This window comes from Nematolebias whitei, chromosome 23 (genome assembly GCF_014905685.2).
Source record: "Nematolebias whitei isolate Nwh7 chromosome 23, NemWhi1, whole genome shotgun sequence".
NCBI classification, from domain to species: Eukaryota; Metazoa; Chordata; class Actinopteri; order Cyprinodontiformes; family Rivulidae; genus Nematolebias; species Nematolebias whitei.
The window spans coordinates 14,103,209-14,126,763 of record NC_056520.1 but is presented as its reverse complement, the minus strand read 5'-3'; the positions used below and the strand labels follow the sequence as shown (position 1 = coordinate 14,126,763).

Below are 23,555 nucleotides of genomic sequence, written 5' to 3'. Positions count from 1 at the left end.
AGTATGCAGAATAATGTAATATTTTAACTGCACAGCAGAGAAAGCTATGTACCTACAGATATAGAGGGGAAAATATCGGTATTGGTATCGGTTATTGGCCAAATAAGTTTTAACATATTGGCATATCGGCCGAAATTCAATATTGTGCATCTCTACTTGTGTTTTTTTTTTTTGCTGTTTTATTCTTTGGATCATTTTGGCAGCACGACGGCTCAGTGGTTAGCACTGTTGCCTCACACAGCAAGAAGGTCCTGGGTTCAGTCCCCGGTTGGACCTGGGGTCTTTCTGTGTGGAGTTTGCATGTTCTTCTTATGCTTGCGTGGGTTTTATCTGGGTACTCTGGTTTCCTCCCACGGAACAAAAACGTATTTTTTGAAAAAATAAAATAAATCATGTATGAGGCCCAGGCCTCCCTTGCAAAAGATATCTGTGATCTGATTGGGATATGCCTGGTTAAGTAAGGGTTAATAATTTTTTACGGATGTCCCAAAACTAGTTATTTTCAGACCAAGCACTTCAATTTGAGTACTTGCAGAGTAGTTAATGAGTTAGTACTTAAACATTACACAATAACTTTAGAAGCACATTTATTCTATTAAGAACACAGCACGCAGTCTGCTGTCTTAACATTGCCCGTTTTATATTAAAATATCGCCAAACTATGAATATTATTTAAATGTTTGTCCTCTATATGAAGGTGATATTTATCTGAAATATTGGGGTGTTTTTAGGAGTACAGCTATGAGTTTTTGAGGCCAGTACTGGTATCATAGCACCACTTTGTTGACATTTCATGTGGTTTTGTTGTCGTTTTGCAGCCATTAAAAAAAAAAATGTTTGTCATTTATTTTGATATTTTGTAAGTATTTTTAAGTTTTAAAATCTTTCCTTGAAATAAGTTGTTTTCATCTTTTTTTGTGTGTGTTTTTTAAATACCGTTTTTGTCATTTTGTGTCTTCCTAACAGACTAAGTTTACCAACTCTTAAAGCCTAGCACCACGACCCACTTTTCCGATCCTAGTTACCGTACTTTCCGCCGTAAACGTCGCACCGCCCTTTAAGTAATAAAGTGCAAAAATCCATAAATTCATCGTTTTGCTGTATACGTCGCATCTATTACACATCACGGAAATGTGGGCTGAACCTGGAAATGTGGGCCGGTGTTGTGCCAAAAATTGATTGGCTGCCAAATGGCGGGAGCGTGCCCGGGAGGACTTTAACAAGAATTCAACAAGATTAACACTTAAAAACAATTATTTGTTTGCTCTAAATTATAGCCAAAGTGTGTTTCAGTCAAACTTTTTCTTAATAAATGCCCTTTGACGGTCAAATCGGCTGCATTTTCAAAAGCCGATACGCGGGAACATGAATTCGCAGAGGGGCGACTCGTGCATTTTTTTACGAAATTTAACAAGATAAACACCTAAAACAATTATTTGTTAGCTTGACATTATAGTAAAGATGTGTCTCAGTTGAACTTTCACTTAATAAATTCACTTTAGTGGTCAAATCAGCTGCTGATTTGACGGTTGCTTCAGGCAAACGACGGTGGCAAGCTATGGCAAAGCCGACTGTTAATAGCCTCTTTTACCTATAACCAGGATGATGAGCTACAACACTTAATTTCCCTTTGGGATTAATAAAGTATTTTTGAATTTGAATTACATGATACAGTGGCATGCCATACTACTCTGCTGCCATCTAGTGGCTGAAAATGGTAGTGTTCAAATATTTTCAGTCAGAATGAATGAAAACGGTCATATCGCAGCCAAAAATTGGTTTATAAATATGGAGAAAATATCCATAAATACGTCGCTTCGGCGTATAAGTCGCAGGACATGTAAATATGCAAAAAACTGCGACTTATAGGGCGAAAAATATGCTTATAAAAATATATACATTTAAAATATATCCCCTTCAACAGAAAAACGAAACAGGTTTTCATGTTGCCTTTTTTTGTGTGTTTTTGTTCAGTTTATGTCAACATTCTCCAAAGACAATAATTGATTACATGTTTATTAGTTGACTCACATTTCCAACAAATAACAACGTGCGTCACTCATTTCCTGACATTTCTGAGGAAATACTTGTCTTTTGTCTCTGTCTGCAGAGTTAAACTTGCTCCTGCAGAAGGCACCAAGTCCAACCCGTCCAAACGACACCGTGACCGCCTGAACTCGGAGCTGGATCGCCTCGCCGGCCTGCTGCCCTTCCCCGAAGACGTCCTGTCCAGCCTGGACAAGCTGTCCATCCTGAGGCTCAGCGTCAGCTTCCTCCGGACCAAGAGCTTCTTCTCAGGTGAGAGCAGGACTCTTGACGGCTGGATTTCTTTTTTCACAAAAATCACTTTGTTTTACAGATCGGCTGTGGAGACTGAAATATCCTGATTTTTTTGTTTGTTTCTGCTCACATCAGCTCAGAAAGAATGACCGTTTGACGACGAAAGAAAAAAACAACAAAACAAATAAATAAAACGGCGTATGGTGGATTAACGATGACATCAATGGAAAAATGAAGCTGAACAGAAAAATAACAATCTAAACTAAAGAAGTTGCATTTCCTACGAAAATGCAGTGTGAATGCTTATTGCTGAAGAACTTGCTGATAAACAGCTGAATTATAGCTGAAATGAAAGAACAAGCTTAAATTAGCAGAAGAAAACAAAAAGAACACATTTTTGCTAAATTTGGTTTAAATAAGCAGAAATGAGCACAGAAATTAGTAAATTAGCTAAAAAAAAAAGCTTAAATTAGTTAAACAAATTGCTGAAAATTAGCTGAAAAGGCAGAAAGAAGCTTAAACTACTGGAAGGAAGTGGTGAGAGCTGAAATGAGCTAAAAATGTGGAATTAACAGAAAAGTCTCAAATTAGCATCAAAACAGCTAAATAGTGGCTGAAATAGCAGAAAAAAGCTGAAAGGAGCACGACAAGCTGAAATGACCAGAAATAAGTTAATTAGGTTGAAAGTAGCAAAAATTACTATGAAAAACTTGAATTTATCTGAAAACAGCTGAAATTAGCTAAAAAAAACCCTGAAAAGGTATCTGAAAAGGTAGAACAAGGTTAAATCAGCAAAAGAAAACAGAAAGAACATGTGTTTGCTAAATTTGGTTTAAATAAGCAGAAATGAGCACAAAAATTAGGAAATTAGCAAAAAAATCTTAAATTAATTAAAAAAATTGCTGAAAAGTAGCTGAAAAATCAGAAAAAAGCTTAAACTACTGGAGGAAAGTGGAAATAGCTGATATGAGCTAGAATTAACATCAAAACAGCTAAATAGTGGCTGAAATAGCAGAAGCAGAAAAAAGCTGAAAGTAGCACAACAAGCTGAAATTACCATAAAGAAGTTAATTAGGTTGAAAGTAGCAAAAATTACCATGAAAAACTTGAATTTATTTGAAAACAGCTGAAATTAGCTAGAAATGCTAAAAAGCAGCTGAAAAGGTGGAACGGGCTTAAATTACCAGAAGAAAGCAGAAAGAACACATTTGCACAGTTAAGCTGAAAGAAACAGAAATTAGCACAAAAAGTGGAAATAATCTGAAAAAATATGGAATTGGCAAAAAATAGCTGAAAAGTAGCTAAACATTCAGAAAGAAGCTGAAATTACAAGAAGGAAGTGGAGGGCACATCTTTGCTGAATTAGGCTGAAAAAAGTTGAAATGAGTGCAAAAGATGCAACATTAGCCGAAAAAGCTAAACTTATCATAAAACAGTTAAATAGTAACTGAAATAGTAGAAAAAGCTGAAGCTTGCAGACATGAGTTGAAAAGATCATAACAAGCTGAAATTTTCAGAAAGAAGTTGGAAGAATCACAAAAATGTTGTAATTAGCAGAAAGAATCTGAAAGGAGCACAAAACAGCTGAATAAGTAGCTGAAATTAGCTGAAAGTAGCTAAACATATATAAATTTGCACAAAGAAGCTGAAGCAGAACGAAATGTGAAAGGAGCAGTAAAAGACTGTAAACAGATCTAAAGATCTGAAGGATGGAAAATGAGCTGAGGGAAAAAGTGGCCGAAAAGGCTAAATATTTCAAAAAGCTAAAGTTGCGCCAATACAAGAAGTCATCGCAGGATTGTCCTGAAAGAGCTGAACATTTTGATCTATGATTCGTTGAAATAGCACAAAGATTGTGAACGAATAAAAATGGATCACAACAGTGCGAATGCTTCGTCACCATTGACACTGTTAAGGAAAGAAAGCTTCGCCCTCTAAAGACGATGCGCAGAAAGGAAAGAACAAGGAATACTTTCAGGTTGGCTTGAATCAGGGCAGAGTGTTTAGTGTTTTAGCAACAGAAACAGACCTGTTTCTTTTCTGGTTTTTCTTTCATCTAGCTAAAAACGACTCACTCGCCCTGAAAACGTCTCAGGAAAACTCCAGTTAAAAGCTTTTTTTTTTTTTTTTGTTCGTTTCCTCCTCTGTCAAACCACTTTGATGCCTCTGGAGGAAGAAAAGTAATACCGATGTGCATTTTTCCTGTTATTTACAGAGGCTTATATTTGGGTTCGGTGCGTCTGTGGCTCAAAATGGTGAATAATTCATCCGAAACGAGCTTGAAGAAGTCCCGCCTCAGAGTTGGAACCACTTCTGTTTGTGATCCAGGTTCCGTGTAGGCGGGGATGACTTTTGGTCCGGAGGTTCTCAGGCTTTCGGACACTGCACACGGGTTTTCGTTTACAAGTTTGTTTTTATCTTAATAGGAGCAAAAATGGTTGAACATCACTGAATCCCACCTGTGAAACCGGTGATGGGTCAGAACTGTAGGGTTTGGAGTTTGGTTGTGAGTTTAAAATTAATTCTTGCCACGTTGCAGCCGTTTTGATCAAACCTAGAAAATAACAGGGTCTGGACTCGGTGCGACCCACTCTTGTTGTTACATCCACAGACAACAGTTCTGTAGGTCAAGATCCTGCCTGTGGCTATAAGATCCCCCTCCTGCATCCCTAGTCTGAGGAGATGGGTTACTGTGGCGATGAGATGAAAGAATAAAAACATGGAGGGATGACCTTTATTTATACAGGTTAAGACTCATTTACAAGAGAGACCTGTTTGAAACAAAGAACACAGCTGAGGTACAGACAACAATAGACCATCATATAAAATGAAATGTAAATAGAAGAAATGAAATTAAAATGAAACAAAACCAGCTACATTATGAAGCGGTGTAAAATACTAAAAACAGGAGCATGTCTGCGTTGGTTTTTGCCATGAACCTAGCGGTTGTTTCAAATCACCCAGTCGACAACGTCAGATCTTTTTGCAAGGTGTTCCAGGAGCGGAGTAGGAGAAGACCGTTTTGCCTAATTCGGTCCGCACTGAGGGTACACTGCAGGTAATGATGTCTTGAGAGCGCACGCTGTAGCTGCACTGACGACGTGACATGTAGGAGATGTATGAAGGCAACAGACAAGTTTTCGAAAAAAAAAATTCATTCACTCTTTATTTATACAGGTAGTGTCATTGAGCCACGAGAACTCATTTTCAAGAGAGACCTGTTTTTTGGGAGCAGATAGTGGGGGTTAAGGGCCTTGCTCAGGGGCCTAGAATGGGGCAAATGAGAGTGGAGGCAGGTGTGGGTGTTTCACCTTTTCCACCCATTTTAATGTTGACGGTACCGGGAGTTGAACCTGCGACTTTCCAATCACAGGCCCATCTTCTCTAGCCTCTGTGCCACCGCTCAATGAGGCTTAAGAGAGATGCGAATCGACCAAATTACCCAAGTATTTGTAGGAGTCGACAAACTCAACAGGAACACCGTTCTTAGATAAAATAGAAGGAAGGACTGCTGGGACTGACTTCCTGTTTGAACATCCCTTTGGTTTTATCCGCGTTTAGCACCAGTTTGAGACGGAACAAATCTGACTGGATGATGTCGAATGCAGACTAAGAGCTGGAAAACATTAGAAACTGTTTTAGCTCGACGATAAACCACTGTGTCGTCGGCATGAAATGTAAAGATGCATCAGGGATGGGCTGACCTACATTACTTATATAGATTGCGAAGGGGGTGGGTCCTAAGACTGAACCTTGCGGTACACCGTTGTTAACAGTTAGCTGTAAGATGTACCATTATGTTGAACACATTGCCTCCGATCTGAGAGATAATTAGAGATTCAGAGAACCAATCAAAAGGATGATCTGAGCAACCGGTTTCTGAGAGACACAAGATGTCATGGTCCACTAGACAAAAGCTTAGAGATTCTGTTTAAACTAGACAGAAATATTAAATCATATAGCCTTAAATATCATTTACTGTTTACCAATTTTAACCTTACATGTCTTATTGTTGGGACCTTTAAAACACAATATATTTAATGTTTTTTTTTCTACAAAAAAAAAAAAAAAATCTATTTGAATAAATGAAATAAATTAAATTAATGACTTAAACTGTTGTAAAATAATGGAAATTATGTCCAGAGCAACATTATTGCCACTTCCAGACACAGTCCCCATCTTTTTTCCTAAAGCTAGGGAGAACGTATGATCCAAGACATGTTTGTATGTGTATTGTTAAAAAACAACAACAACAACAAAAAGGTGGGATACAGTCTTATTTACCTTAAAGCAGATATAGAGCCCAGCCAAAGCCTTGAAGTCCTCCATCACTGAGCTTGGGCTAATTTCAGAGAAAATCTTAACATTGAAGACGAGCAAATACTTTAATGCTCCATGTTCAAAACACTGTTGTTGTAGCCACGGATCTAGTTCGGTCTGGTTGTTCATGTAGCGGCAAACACAACAGCTACCTGAACTTCGTGAGGCCACTTCAGTAAACTTTACGGTTGTTAAATAAATGTAAACAAAACCAAACCAGCGTTTTATCTGCTAAACTGGAGGCAAATTGCTTTCAAATGAACCGCAGTCCACTGCTTAATGCCACTTCCTTTCTGACAGGAAGTTGTACCCCCCAGGAACAAGGTGGATAGATGCAGTTGAGAGGACATAGTTGGAGTGAGCTGGAGGAGGGAACAGCCGAAAGAAGACGATTAATACTATCTGCACGTGCTGCCCCTGTTTTCTAGTAGATACCACCTTTATTCCGTAGGCTCACTGGCGTTCAGCTCTAAAATCGGTGTTCTCCCAGGACCGAGCTGAGCTGTGATGCTGTGTGGGACCCGAGAGCAGAGTCAGGACAGAAACGCTGCAGTTTGCAGACAGGACTCTTTGTTCGGCTCATGTTATCACTCAGGAGCCGCTCTGACGCGCTGAAAAATTCATTTCGGCCTCTCGTCCTGTGGCTAGATTGGGGGGGAGGAGATGCTGGATTACTCGAGTCATCAACAAACTGCTGCTTTGATCGTCCACGTCGAGCTGCGGCTCCGATATTTACAAGCGAAGCTCCGACGTAGCTTTTGCGGCTTAGTGATTTCTTTGTATTTAAAACGCGTCGCAAGATGGCCGCTCTTCTGGCGTGTGCAGCTTCTGCCGAGCTGCGTCTGTTTTGATGTTTTTATTGGATGTTGCCGTCCTCGTCTCCCTTCGTTGGACCAACACGCGTCCCTTCCGCTCCTTGTCACGGCTGCCGCAGGCCGCTTCATCCGCTCGTGACGTCAGGGTGTTAAATTCTCCTGCTTCTTCCCGCTCTGAATTATTGATACTCAAGATGTATGTTTTTTTTTTTTCCCCGTTTGCCTAGTGAGGTTTCACTTCTCCGAGCCGCCAACGAAGTTTGTCTGAAAGAAAGGAAATGGCTCAAAACTAGAAAAAAAAATTACCATAAACGTGTCCACGCTGGCGCTCACAGAAATAATCTTTGATCTACGTCCTACAGTGACAAAATCAAAAGAGAAACTCTAAATAAGGGGCATTCTTCAGTCTGTAGGTCTGTGTTTGAATGTGCACGTTCTTCTCTCTGTGAAATACGTGCACAGTCTGTGCAGCTTCACTTCTAGTGTGACTCTGCAGGATCTGTATTTGTTGTGCCGTTCTGCGCCGGTCAGTCTCCGACAGAAACAAAAGGATCCTCTTATTGATCCCTGTGGTGCATTTGGGTCAGACTTCCTGTTCCATTAGTGTCTCCCCTCCTTTGTTTCCTTCGCTAGGACTGCTGCTGGGCTCTGTTTTTGTCTTTGAGGTCAAAGGGCACAAAGTAGCCCCTTCAGGGAAGAGTAACCTCAAAAATACGACTGTGCCTCATATAATCGAAATATGTTGGTTTTTTTATTCTGAAAGAATCAGAAAAGGTTTTTTTTAGCTGCAACAAAACTCATAATACATTCATTCATTCAATCTTTATGTATACAGGTTAGTCTCATGCCAGACTAAAAGTTCCATACAAATTTTTATCAATACACTAAGTTTTATTAAATGTATACCGTACTTGCCGCCGTACACGTTGCATCGCCGTATAAGTCGCATCAATTGTGCGTCACCGCTGACCAGCCAGAAACTTGGTCCGGTGTTGTGCCAAAAATCGATTGGCTGACAAATGGCGGCCGTGGGAGGACTTTAACAAGATTGACACTTAAAAACAATTGTTTGTTTGCTCGAAATTATAGCAAAGATGTGTCTCAGTTGAACTTTTCCTTAATAAATGCACTTCAGTGGTCAAATCAGCTGCATTTCGTCTGGGTGGTGCAGAGAAATGCAGCTGATTGAATGTTTGCTCCAGGTGTTCCAGAGCGAGATGAAGGTGGCTCAGTATGGCAAGCCAATTGTCTCATTAATAGCCACTTTTACCTATTAATGAGACATTTGGCTTGCCATATAGGTTGAGAGCCCTCTGGTGGCTGAAAATGGTAGTGTTCAATATTTTCTATGTTGGAATAAATTAAATCGTCAGATCTCAGGCAAAAATTGGTTTATAAATATGGGGAAAAACATAAATAAGTCGTTTCGCTGTATAAGTTGCCGGCATGCTAATTTATGCAAAAAAGTGTGACTTATACAGCGAAAAGTATGGTAATTTTATATGGCAAAAAAATATAATTTTTTTTTAAATTGTTTTTTATACAGAAAACACATCCTGATTATAAAAAGTAAATTTTGATTAAAAAAAAATTGTAATATTGAGTGGAGTTGAAACAGGAATTGTTTGAAATTTTGACAGGACTTTAGTTTCTTTCTGTTGGGCTTAGTCGTTTGTTTATTTTATTTATTTATTTTTTATGTCTATATTAAAATTATATTTTCATGTGTAATAAAAATGAAGCTGAAATAGAAACAGAGTATTGATGTACACTACCTGGCCAAAAAAAAAAAAAAAAAAAAAAAATCACCACCTGGATTTAACTAAGCAAATAGGTACGAGCCTCCTATTGGATAATTACTGCATGGGCAATTATATTTCAGCTGCAACAAGTTATTTAATCCCAACTGATGCAATGAGTTGCTTCTCATTTCTTAAAAAGACGCATCGCGTGGTCGCGGAAAAGATGTCGGTCTGTTTGAGAAGGGTCAAATCATTGGCATCAAGTAGAGAAAACATCTAAGGAGATTACATAAACTAAAATTGGGTTAAGAACTGTCTAACGCATTATTAAAAACTGGAAGGACAGTGGGGACCCATCGTCTTCAAGGAAGAAATGTGGCCGGAAAAAAATCCTGAATGATCGTGATCAGCGATCACTTAAACGTTTTGTGAAATCAAGTGGAAGAAAAACAACAGTAGCACTCAGGGCTATGTTTAATAGTGAAAGTAAGAGCATTTCCACACGCACAATGTGAAGAGAACTCAAGGGATTGGGACCGAACAGCTGTGTAGCCTTAAGAAAACCACTAATCAGTGAGGCTAACTGGGGAAAAAAAGGCTTCAATTTGCTAGGGAGCATAAAGATTGGACTCTGGAGCAATGGAAGAAGGTCATGTGGTCTGATGAGTCCAGATTTACCCTGTTCCAGAGTGATGGGTGCATCAGGGTAAGAAGAGAGGCAGGTGAAGTGATGCACCCATCATGTCTAGTGTCTAGTCATCAATGCAAGATCTTGGGGAAACATTAATGCAAAACTGGACGGAAATAGATCTTGTGACGTTGCAGAAGCTTATCGAAACAATGACCCAGTGAATGCTGCTGTAATCAAAGCTAAAGGTGGTCCAACAAAATATTAGTGTGACCTTTTTTTTTTTTTTTTGGTGGCAACTTTTTTTTTTGGGCCAGGCAGTGTATGTTAAGTGGCTTTCACACTTAATTTAAAGTAAGATGTGCATATGTCAAATCACCACAACTTAAATGAGCTTGCTGGTGAAGCTTTTCAGCCATCCAGGTCTTAGTAAATAAATAAAAAAAAAGGTTAAAAAACAAAACAACTGGACTTCTGTTCTGAAGATGTTTCGCTTCCCGTCTGGGAGGCTTTATCAATTCAAAAGTGATGATGACATTATGAAAAAAACATTTGGGACATTAATAGAGTGATGTCAACGTTTTTGACCAGATCGTCTTTTTGTGTTTCTGCAGTGGCGTTTAAAAACCAGCCTAACAAACTAAACAAGAGCAGTAACCACGACAACGGCTGCACGACTTCACGAGCTGCAGACGGATGGATACCTGAAGGAGAGCTGCTGCTTCAGGTTGGTGACCAACCACAACCCGTTCTTCTCGTTCTCGTTCTTCTGAACCGTCCACGTCTCAGCACAAGAAGCAGGAGAAATCAAAAACAAAAGGGTTTGCATCTCAGGATGTTGTTTGTCCTGAGATGGCAGGTGACAGTCCTTCAGGAGACTTCATTAAACGTCTTGTAAACGGTCTGCGTCTAATGGAGAGGCAGACAGGTTTGTGGTTCTCATGTAAATGTACACCTGTTCATCCGATGCTGAAAACAGAATCTGACATGCCTCTCAGTCCTCTCAGCGCCTCGGTTACCAAAAGGAGCCAAAATTTAAAAACTTTGCCCGAGCCACGGACCACTTTCAGCTGATACGTTCTTGGTTGCTGGTTCACGAACAAGAGTTTGATCTGTCTCACTTGACGTTGTGTTGCTCTTTCCATCAGAAACAATAATGATAGAATGCTCCAGCGGTCTTTCTGGCTTCAAAGTTAGCCAGCTGCCAAGAGAAGTCTACACTAAATGATGTATTTATCAGTTGTTTTAAAGAAAAATTAAAATTACATTTAAATTATCATCTTGGTGGACCAGATTTGTGTGTTGGACAGTTCTGGAGCCACCTTCCGTAATCTGCATCTTCTTGCAGGTTTTTAAAGCTCAATTATTAAACCTAAATTTGCATTCTGTTTTTTTTTATTATTTTTTTTCCACTCCTGGTTGTTGTCAACCTATTTTTTATTGTTCAATAAAAAAAAAAAAAGAGTAATATTTTGTGTATAAAAAAAAAAAAAAAAAATACGATGCAGTCTAAAACAAAAAGAAGCTCGGACTAATAAAACCGAAAGATATTAACGTGCTCTAATCTGACTCGTACTTTGGAAACACATTGTGTTTAAATTACAAACCGGATTCCAAAAAAGTTGGGACACTAAAGAAATTGTGAATAAAAACTGAATGCAATGATGTGGAGGTGCCAACATCTAATATTTTATTCAGAATAGAACACAAATCACAGATCCAAAGTTTAAATTGAGAGAATGTATCATTTTAAGGGAAAAATCTGTTGTTTCCAAATTTCATGGCGTCAACAAATCCCAAAAAAGTTGGGACAAGTCCATTTTTACCACTGTGTGGCATCCCCCCTTCTTCTTACAACACTCAACAGACGTCTGGGGACAGAGGAGACCAGTTTCTCAAGTTTAGAAATAGGAATGCTCTCCCATTCATGTCTAATACAGGCCTCTAACTGTTCAATCGTCTTGGGCCTTCTTTGTCGCACCTTCTTCTTTATGATGTGCCAAATGTTCTCTGTAGGTGAAAGATCTGGACTGCAGGCTGGCCATTTCAGTACCCGGATCCTTCTCCTACGTAGTCATGATGTTGTGATTGCTGCAGAATGTGGTCTGGCATTATCGTGTTGAAAAATGCAGGGTTTTCCTTGAAAGAGATGACGTCTAGATGGGAGCATATGTTGTTCTAGAACCTGAACATAGTTCTCTGCATTAATGGTGCCTTTCCAGACATGCAAGCTGCCCATGCCACAAGCGCTCATGCAACCCCATACCATCAGTGATGCAGGCTTCTGAACGGAGCGTTGATAACAACTTGGGCTATCCTTGTCCTCTCTGGTCCGGATGACATGGCGTCCCAGTGTTCCATAAAGAACTTCAAATCTTGACTCATCTGACCACAGAACAGGCTTCCATTTTGCCACACTCCATTTTAAATGACCCCTGGCCCAGTGCAAACGTCTGAGCTTGTGGAGCTTGCTTAGAAATGGCTTCCTCTTTGCACTTTAGAGTTTCAGCTGGCAACGGCAGATGGCACGGTGGATTGTGTTCACTGACGATGCTTTCTGGAAGTATTCCTGAGCCCATTCTGTTGTTTCCTTGACAGTGGCATTCCTGTTTGAGATGCAGTGACGTTTAAGGGCCTGGAGATCACAAGCATCCAGTAGAGTTTTACGGCCTTGACCCTTGCGCACAGCGATTGTTCCAGATTCTCTGAATCTTTTGATGATGTTATGCACGGTTGATGATGATAACTTAAAAGTCTTTGCTTTTTTTACGCTGGGTAACACCATTCTGGTATTGCTGCACTATCTTTCTGTGCAACAATGGTGGAATTGGTGATCCTCTTACCTTCTTGGCTTCTGAGAGACACTGACACTCTGAGAAGCTCTTTTTATACCCAATCATGTTGTCACTTGACCTAATTAGTATTAATTGGTCTTCCAGCTGTTCGTTATATGCTCAATTTCCTTTTTCCAGCCACTTATTGCTACTTGTCCCAACTTTTTTGGGATTTGTTGACACTGTGAAATTTTGAATCAACATATTTTTTCCTTTAAAATGTTACATTTACTCAGATTAAATTTTTGATCTGTCATGTATGTTATATTACGAATAAAATATTGACATTTGCCATCTCCACATCATTGCATTCAGTTTTTATTCACAATTTGTTTAGTGTCCCAACTTTTTTGGAATCTGGTTTGTACATTATTCTCAAAGTTTACCAGTCACATGATTACCGGTAGTTCTTGCTTCTCTAGACTTTATAGGGTGCTGGGCAAATCGTACCCTCACTTCAGAGCCAACAAGTGTCTTTTTTTTGCACTGCTTTAGATAAATCGATAAATTAATAACAAACAATCCTTAAAAAAAACATAATAAATGCATGCCAAAGTTTTAAAAAACAGGTTTGCATGATATGTTAGCACTCGAGTTGAGTTTTAGGAAGACTTCTTCCAGGCAAATAGTAACTTTAATAAACCATGTGGGTCGTATTATTCGTTTTTTAAATAATTTATAAAGACAAAAACCAAACTGTAACCTTTCTGTCCGAATTTTTGCTAACTACGACCCGACATTAAGACGTGAAACGACCCGTAAATACCAGCAAGGTCAAAGTTCGGCTGTAGCGTGTATTATTGTTGGTTATCTTGCTCACATCTCTGAAGCTCTTGAAGGTCAGTTTCTCTCTCATCTTCAGGAGATAATGTATAGACTGTCCATGAAGCTAAACAGGTTCATTTAAAATGTGGGCGGAGCTAAAATATACGTATATTTCTTCATCAGGTTTCTTTTAAATCAGAGGCAATGAAGAACTTTTGACTAAATCTATAAAAACAGTTGCATTTTAATGCTTGATATAGCAGTTAATCAGGTGATTATGTTGCATTCACGTTGATAAAATAATAATTTTCTATCATATTTTGTACTATGTGTGCATTTTTTACATTGAACAGATGTCTGATAAAAGAGGATGAAGTTACAGCCTGATTGGATATATTATATGATGAATACTTTGTTGACAGAGCGCTTTATATAGCAAAAATTAATTAATGGATGAATGCACTATTTGGAAAAACCCACAATATTTTCTGAAAATCAATCGTTTTGAGTTTTGGTTCAAAATAAATACATTTTTTTTAAACAAACTAAGTGGCCTTGACTATAATGAATGGCACCCTTTAATTCATTTGGTGTTGCACAACCTTTGAGGCAATCACCGCAACCAAGTGATTTCTGTAACTCAGATTTTGGCGCCTGTCCTCAGGTATTTTGGTCCACTCATCATGAGCAAACTGCTCCAGCTTACAAATCTTATTGTTCCATATAGCACATATAGCACTTCGCTGTCAGACTGCAGGCTTACTTGCGGTTCCTAGAGTTTCCAAAAGCAGAATGGGAGGAAGATCTTCCAGTTATCAGGCTCCTCTCTTGTGGAACCAACTTCCAGTTTCTGTCCGTGAGGCTGACACATTGTCCAGTTTTAAGACTGGGCTGAAGAGTTTTATTTTTGATAAATCCTATAGTTAGGGTTTGGCTTGTTATGGGGGGTGGGTGATATGGCTCAAATATGATATTGTGATATTTCAGATAGGGGTGGGTGCACCAATTTTATCGGCCGGCCGATAATCGGAAATCAGCTGCTACTTGCACGAGAACCCGATTTTACAGGGTTTTTTTTTAGTTTTAACAATAACTGTCTGAACTTCATTTATATTTCAGAGCACTACCTCATGGCTAGTTAAAACAAGTTTGTATTGTTTAAGGTGCATTGTGACTTTATAACACCTGACAGTGTCGTGTACAAAACAAAATTGGTACCGGACGAAATTGGAATCGGGAGGTCAGACTTTTTGGAAATCGGTGATCTGCCAGAAAACTGCAATCGGTGCACCCCTAATTTCAGAGCATTCTGCCAATAACTATAAATTTTGTGAAATAACAAAAAACAAACAGATATCGTAGTTATTCATTTGACAAAATTAACTTAACATGTTGTTTTGCAATATTATATACGCAAAAACTAAAACAAACCAAAAAAACAAGGGTTAATTTTATTGCAATTACTTTATTTAGTAGAGTATTCAGTCTAAAAGTGTAAAAATAAAAATGATCCTTCTGTTATTTAGATTGAAAAAGTCTGCACAAAATCTAGATCAACAAAATCCGCCACAAAAACTAAAGTGCAGGTGAAGTTAATAAACTAAATAAAATGAAAGCTTAAGATCTGTTGAGCGTAACATACAAGAAAATATATGTCGCCTTTAAATGAGCTATAACTTCCACAAGTTGTGACAAGGTGTCTTCAGCTGAGCTTGTGTTGGTGTTTCAGCTTTATCTGTTCTTGCAGGAATAAATCCATTTCTCTGATACTCTGTCTTTGCTCACCTGCCTTTTTTCTTGGTCCATGGACTGTGGAGCTCAAGAGACCCAGCTGAGCTGCGCATGTTTGTACTGGTAGTTTGAGCGATGCCTTTCTTTAGCTTTTTAGCTATATTGCACGCGGCTAGCTTAGCGTTACGTCAGTACTGGTGGGGGGTGCGCAGTTCGGTTCGGTAGTTCGGCGAGCTGGGTTCTGTTAACGGGGCGGGGCGCCCCACTTGTAGAATGGTAGCGGGAAACACTGACGTATTTACATCATGAAATTAGCATATCATGATATCATTTATTTTCCCGGGCAAGTTTTTTTTATCGGTATTATCGTGAACAATATGATATGGCCCAGCCCTAAATTGAATAGTTTTCATTTGATACTATTTCTGTCTTAACATGTGATTCTTGACCTGCCATTGTGTATCTGTTCTTCTCAAACCCAGCCGGTCGAAGCAGATGGCCGCTTGTCCTGAACCTGGTTCTGCTAAAGGTTTCTTCCTCATGAGGGAGTTTTTCCTTTCCACTGTCGCCTTCATGCTTGCTCAAGATGAGTCTGCGACAAAGTTAAACTCAAATCAGTCTGCTCCTCAGATAAATAATGTTATTAACTTACTTTATATATATATGAATGTTTCTGTTCAGTGCCCTGAGATGACTTCTGTTGTGACTTGGAGCTATACAAATAAACTGACTTGAATTGAACTCAACTCAACTTCAACTCAACTTTATTTTGGTAAATTAAAAACATTACAAAAAAAGGAAAACAGTATAAAATGGAAAATCAATTATTTACCAAAAAAAGGAATAGGCTGAAGCCAAGGCTTATACTTGCCTACTCTGTTCATAGACTCAGCATTCTACATAATGACAGATATCTACTGTCCATATACATAAGTACAAATACAGACATTTACCGTATATTTAAATATGCATGTATATAATACATACACATACTCACATTACATACATACATGGTTATACAATACATCTACATAAGCTTTTATAATTTTACATTTTAAGGCTCTTAAATTTCACCAAAAAAAACATAATTTGAGGTTGTCATTCAATTCATTCCACAGTTTCACTGATAATTGAAATACATCTAGATTTTACTTTACTTTTTTCTTTAGCTTGTTCAAATATTAACAAACCTCATAAATTATATTTACTCTCTCTTAACTTAAATAATTTCTGAATTTCAGAAGGAAGACTTTTATTCAGTGCTTTATACATTATTTCCAGTATTTTTATATAAACAGTGTCATTAAATTTTTAAGTATTTCATTGACTATAGAGTTTATTAGTTGGTTCACAATATCCCACTTTATTAATAACTCTAATTGCTTTTTTTTGTAACTTTCTTAATATGTCAATAGTAGTTTTAGTTGCATTTCCCCACATTTCTGAGCAATATGACAAGTAGGGCATAATCAAGGAAGAGAATATAGTATGCAAGTCTTTTACATTTATTAAATCGTTTATTTTAAACAATATTCCAATAGCTTTTGCAATTTTATTTTTAATATATTCAATATGAGGCTTCCAACAAAGTTTGTTGTCCAGAATGATACCTAAAAATGCTGTCTCATAAACTGTTGATTTCAACTCCATTTATATGTAACTTTACATTATTGTAAATCCGATTAGCAGAAAATACCATAAATTTAGTTTTTTTTTTTTTTTTCCATTTAAAGATAGCTTATTATAATCAAACCACTTTTTTAACTCTACATATTTGATTAATAATAATAATAATTGAATTCAAATGATCATTTTGGAGGATCCAACCTGGGACTGAGACCAAGTTTATGGACTCTGGGCAGCACATTTTAATCTATAAAGCCTTGATAGTCTTGAGATTTCAATGCACCCTGCACAGGTTCAGGACCCCCTGTGTCAGATGCAGCAAAGCAGCTCCAGAACAGAACCGAGCCTCCTGCATGTTTCACTGTAGGTTAGGCTTTCAGAAAATGTTGCTGCAGTTTTAAGTTAAAAGTGAACCAGGTTTAGGAAACTGAAAATCCTGAATCAAAGTTACCTCAATAAGGCACTGGAGAGCAGTCACTTAATATCTTTACTACAAAAAATAACTCAGGTTTTCTGCTTTCTGCCTGATCCTATGAATTATTCAGCAGCGCAGAGAAACCTTCATGAGCTCATACATTTGTGACATCATGGATAAAAGTACTCCAAAGGAAATGAGGATGACTGTATTAGCGCATGTGTCTGATCCGATGAAGAGTGCGTTCTTATAAAAGTCGTAAACATCTTCATTCTCATCGGGCGTATGCTGGCAGGATGCCATCGCGGCTTCTTGGAGCGTTGGGATACGGTGTCATCACCTCCTCAAGAAGCCCCGAGGCTCAAGGAGGATGATGATGGAGGTGTTACTCATCCACTCCTCCTCTTCCTCCTCCACATGACTCCTCTTTGCCTCGACATCTTCTCAGTTCCGTTTTCATGTTGTCTCGCCCCTGATGTTTTTTCCTTCTTTTCTTTTTTTTATCTCCCACTGACCCATTTCTTTGCCCTTATTTAATTCAATTCAATTCAGTTTATTTCTATAGCACCAAGTCACAACAGAACACGTCTCAAGGCACTGAGCAGAAACATTCATATATAAAAATAATAATTTAACATTATTTATCTGAGGAGCAGACTGCTTTGAGTTTAACTTCATTGCAGAACTCTCATCTTGAGCAAGCATGAAGGCGACAGTGGAAAGGAAAAACTCCCTCATGAGGAAGAAACCTTTAGCAGAACCAGGCTCAGGACATGCGTCCATCTGCTTCAACTGGCTGGATTTGAGAGGAACAGATACACAATGGCAGGCCGAGAATCACATGTTAAGATATAAATAGTATCAAATGAAAGCTTTTCATTTTTAGGGATTTATTTAAGGAAATGAGGTCAATTTGTCCTCTAGTAGTCTAAGCCTATAGCAGCATAACAAGCCAAACCCTAACTATAAGATTTATCAAAAAGGAAAGTCTTAAACTGGACAATGTGTCAGCCTCACGGACAGAAACTGGAAGTTGCTTCCACAAGAGAGGAGCCTGATAACTGAAAGATCTTCCTCCCATTCTGCTTTTGGAAACTCTAGGAACTGGAAGTAAACCTGCAGTCTGAGAGCGAAGTGCTCGGTTAGGAAAATATGGAACAATAAGATCTGTAATATACATAAGATGGAGCTAGGTTGTTGAGGGCTTCGTAGGTTAGAAGTAAGATTTTAAATTAAATTCTGGACTTGACATGAAGCCAATGGAGAGAAGCTAAAACTGGAGAGATATGATCTCTCCCACTAACTCCAGTAACATTTTTAATGTGGGGGATAAAAGACATGTCCTGATCAAAAATAACACCAAGATTTTTTAACATTAGAGCTGGAGGACAGATTAATGGCATCTAAGGAGGGAGAAAGACTGAAAATGTTATTCTTAAGATGCTCAATTCCAAAAACCAAAACCTCAGTCTTGTCTGAGTTTAAAAGCAGAAAATTAAGGGTCATCCAGGTTTTTATGTCTTTAAGACATGCTTGTAGTCCACTATCTGCTCCCCTGGATGCCCTAGATGCACACAGAGCGCTGTGGTAACTCAGTGGTCTGTGATTGCGACAGGAAGGGCATCCTGCGTAAAAATAATTGCCAAGTCTTGGTGCGACTGTGGCGACCCCTGAAGAAGGGAGCAGCTGGAAAAAAAAAAAGACTTGCTTGTATTTAAGTAACTGATTGGATTCATTGGGTTTCATGGACTGATATAACTGTGTATCATCAGCATAACAATGAACATTTATCCCATGCTTTTTAACAACTTTACCAATTGGCATATATAAGGTAAAGAGAATTGGTCCAAGCACTGAACCCTGAGGAACTCCATGACCAACTAAACTAAAAGTTCTTGTGCCCATTTCAGGGCATTTCAAGTTCAAGTATTTTTCTTGTCATTCGCATCACACGTGGTACATGAGGTGGAACGAAATTGTGTACTTGTGGTCACTTGTGAATAACGCCAGAGCCGAGAGTGTCCTAACACTGTTTCATATAAGGTTCTTTTCATCTAAAGCCATCGATTAGCCCTATGATTATTAACAGATGATGCGATTTGTCCCTGCAGGCTCTGAACGGGTTCGTCTTGGTGGTGACGGCTGAAGGAAACATCTTCTTCTGCTCTAATACCATCCAGGATTTCCTCGGCTTCAATCAGGTGCGTTATTTTTCTATTGCTTTATTGTTTGTTTTTTTCAGCGGTTTGAGCTCAAACTGCCTCCATCTGCAGCAAAGCAGAACTAAACCGAAGCTTTGCAGTCAGTGAGTGAACACTTGGTCCTCAGCGGTCAGAGGATTGTAATAAAATGCACATATGGAGCAGGAGGTTTAATCCAATTAGCGCCACAACAAAGCACCACTTCCTCCACTCTAATCTCCTTTTAGAGAACCTTCTTATTACTGTAGTCAACGTCTGCCTGCCTGGTTGACACACAATCTGCATGTAAATATCTGGAAGCTGTGAATCATACCAACTCTTTGTTTTATACTCAGAATCGAGGTGCGAGCATCACCTTTCTCCCCTCACGACACCATCCACTTAAAGCCTGTCACTTCCTGTTTACCGTCCTGATCAGTTTAAAGTGCTATTTGGAGGTAATTGTTTTAACAGAGGACATCATATATACTCGCTGCCTTCAGAATGAACAGGGGCTTAAGGTCAATTATCGGATCAAGTGCTGAAAGTATCAGACGTTATTGGCTTTAACTGTGTTGATTTATTATTAAGATCACGGTTTCATCTGGTAAGTAAAACAGAAGAAAGCTACTAAGCTAACCACGCACACTTCAGCACTGTGAGCTGACCACACTGACCCAGAACCAGCAGCCTACGTACAGTCTTAAACGGAGCACTTCATTTAACACTTCAGCCTGTCAAAATTCCTTCATCTGACCTGGCTTTGACTCCCCCCTCTGGGATTCCACTCATGTCCCAAAGCCGAGCTAGTCTGGTTGTGAACGGCACGCATCAAAGTCACTGCGGGCTTTGTTTCAGCTCTTTGACTCGAACGTACAGCGGCGGTATTTTTTTTGCTACCGCCAGAAACTTCTCTCTACAGTCTGGAGTTTCCATCCAATCGTGAGAAACACCAGATTACTTTCAGGCTTTTAATGATTTTTTTTTTTTTTTAATCGTTCTTTTTCTAGGGTGGAATGATTAAGACAACTTTGAATTTACTAGGGTTTGCCTCCTAAATTATACATAGAAGGCCAAATGTATTCATACACCCCTCTAATATTTGGTTCAGTGTTTCTAAGTAGGTGACCGCAGGCTTTTTTGTCTCCATCAACAAGCTTCTGGCAAAATTGGTGGTTTGTTTAAATTTGTTGGATTTCCTGCATGGAAAATTTTAATCCATTTAGGGTCTCGCTGATCTGCTGCAGCCATATGTCATACATCGCTCTCTGAGGTCAGCAGATCAGATGCTTCTATTGGTTCCAGGAGCCTGTCTTAAGCTCAGAGGTGACAGGGCCTTCTCTGTTGCAGGTCCAAGATTGTGGAATGAGTTACTACTGCATGTCAGGCAGGTGCTCCCTCTCTCACTGATTTGAAGTCTTGCTTAAAAACCCACTTTTATTCCCAGGCTTTTGACACAGTGTGATTTGTTTTTAACCTGTCTGTATACACAGTTGTTTACTCTCAAGCAAAAACAGTTGCTAAGATTTTCCAGCTTTTTCAATCTGCTTTTGACATAATCCAATTAGATTTGTTCTGTCTCAAACTTGTCCTAAACGCTGATAAAACCAAAGGGATGCTTTTTTTCCAAACAGGAAGCCGGTCCCAGCAGTTCTTCCTCTGATTTTATCCTCAAATGGTGTCCCTATTGAATTTGTTGATTCCTACACATGTTTGGGTATCTTGGTCGACTCGCATCTCTCTTTTAAGCTCCATGTGGAAAACCTAGTAAAGAAACTGAAAGTTAAACTGGGTTTCTTTTTCAGAAATAGATCCTGTCTAATTCTGAATGCTAGGAAACACCTTGTAACTGTGACTTTCCTTCCCTCCATTGACTACGATGACATTATTTACATGAATGCTCCTACAAGAACCCTGCAGATGTTGGATGCTGTCTATCACGGTGCACTAAGATTCATAACTGGCTGATTATCGTACCCACCACTGCACCCTGTATTCACTGGTTCACTGGTCATCATTAACTTCACGCAGACTCTCCCACTGGTACATTTTCATCTTTAAATCACTTCTTGGTCTGCTGCCTTCATACATCTCCTCCTACATATGTCTGTATGAGTGCAGCTACAGCGTGCGCTCTCAGGACATTATTACCTGCAGTGTCCCCTCAGTGAGAACTGAACTAGGCAAAAGGGCCTTCTCCTACTCCGCTCCTGTTTCCTGGACTATCTTACAAAAAGATCTGAAGCTCTCGAACTTGACCTCTCTAAGTGGCTTCAAACATCTGAAGTTCCTGGCAAGAACCAATGCAGACATGTTCCTGGTTTTAATTTTCTACACCGCCTTGTAATCTCGCTGTTTTTTCGCTACTTTTCCTTTTAATTAGCATTTTATTTTATTGAATTTCTTTAAATAAAAAAAGTTGTATGCATCCTTTATGATTGTCTGTTATGGGGGCCGAGATGGTGTAGAGGCAGGGCAGCCGGCTCGGGACCGAAAGTCCCAGGTACGATCTCCGGCCACTGCGTACCTTGTGGTGTCCCTGGGCAGCACACCCCATCCCCAAAATGCTCCCCAGGCACCTTCAATAGCTGCCCACTTCACCATCCGGTGGTGGATGGGTTAAATGCAGAGACTAATTTCGCCATTGTATGGAAACATACAGTGATGACATTATTATTGTTATTATTATTATTGTCTTTGTTATCCACTGTTGTCCTCATTCTTTGTTAAAATCAGGTCTCTCTTGTAAATGAGTCCCCGAGGCTCAATTGGATTAATCTGTCTAAATAAAGGTTGAATGAATTCTACAATGTTAGACATTTAGTTATCTTCTTCTATTTGGATCCATGTATTTTCTTGCTGTGTCCTTTGCTTGTTTGTTTCTGCTCTACAGCACTTTGGTTGGCCTTGTTGCTGTTTTAAGTGCTTTATAAATAAAGTGGTATGGTATGATAGGGTCAGAGGTTTCAGAAGCCTAATGCTAGCTTTATTTAGCTGATCAGAAACCAGTTTTGATGTAAAGAAAAGTAAAGTGCAATAGGTTGTCATCATTGTATGTATGTTCCCATACAATGGCAAAATTAGTTCTCTGCATTTAACCCATCGGACCTGGGATACACCCAGGTGGAGCAGTGGGCAGCTATGTGAGCACCCAGGGAGCAATTGGGGATTAGCTGTCTTGCTCAGAGACACCACAACATGTGGTGGCTGAGGATCAAACCTGGGACTTTCGGGTCCCAGGTCGGCTGCCCTACCTCTACCATATGTATGTTCGGGAGCATGGTACTTTTGGAACACTCAACCGCACCTAAGTCTCATGCATCCAGCCCCGCAGCATGATGCTACTACCACCATGCTTGACTGTTAGTACAGTGTGCTTAAAGTGGATGAGGACTTTTGCACAATGTCGCAAATCCACAGAAAGCACAGAGTAGGATGAGCTGACTCTGATGTGTTGCTTTGTGTGTGAGAAGTCAGCAGCTGAGCTCCTAATTCAAATGACAAGTGTGTAAATCCACGTGAGTACAGTAAGAGCATCTGAGAGCTGCTTTAAAGGGCAGCACGGTGGTGCAACTGGTAGAGCTGCTGCCTCTTAGTGAGCAGGCCCTTGGTTCAAATCCCGATCCAGGGGCCTTTCTGGGTGGAGTTTGCATGTTCTCTCAGTGCATGCGTGGGTTTTCTCTGGGTACTCCGGTTTCCTCCCACAGACCAAAAACATGCATGTTAAGCTGATTGGGAACTTTTAAATTGTCCCTAGGTGTGAGTGAGAGAGTGAATGGTTGTTTGTCTCTATGTGGCCCTGTGAAGGACTGGAGACCTGTCCAGGGTGTACCCCGCCCCTTGCACAGTGATTGCTGGACATAGGTACCGGCGAACCCCGTGACCCAAAATGGAAGAAGCGGGTAAAAGATAATGGATGGATGGAACTTGAATTTATCTGAAAACAGCTAAAAAATCCTTAAAAAGGTAGCTGAAAAATTAGAACAAACTTAAATTAGTTTGCCCAATTGGGATTAAGATTTCAGCAACAGAAATGAGTACAAAAATGTAGCAATTATCTAAAAAAAGCTGAAAATAGCAACCAAAAAAAAAAAAAACCCTGCTGAAAAGTAGCTAAAAAAGTAGAAAGAAGCTTAAATTTCTAGAAGGAATTGGAGAGCGCACATTTTTTGCTGAATTAGGTCGAAAAACGTTTAAATGTTTGCAAAAAAATATGGAA

The 23,555-nt window shown here is 39.3% G+C and overlaps 1 protein-coding gene across 1 annotated transcript in view; it reads left to right on the top strand.

Annotated features, from left to right (window-relative positions):
- The first annotated feature begins 1,365 nt into the window (after positions 1-1,365).
- The window catches only part of ahr1b (aryl hydrocarbon receptor 1b), a 44,566-nt gene continuing 22,376 nt past the window's right edge, over positions 1,366-23,555 (top strand). The window contains exons 1-4 of the mRNA XM_037696789.1: positions 1,366-1,388; positions 2,111-2,298; positions 10,400-10,512; positions 19,268-19,357. Of these exons, the coding sequence (XP_037552717.1) occupies positions 1,366-1,388; positions 2,111-2,298; positions 10,400-10,512; positions 19,268-19,357 (414 nt within the window). The remainder of the gene's footprint in view (positions 1,389-2,110; positions 2,299-10,399; positions 10,513-19,267; positions 19,358-23,555) is intronic.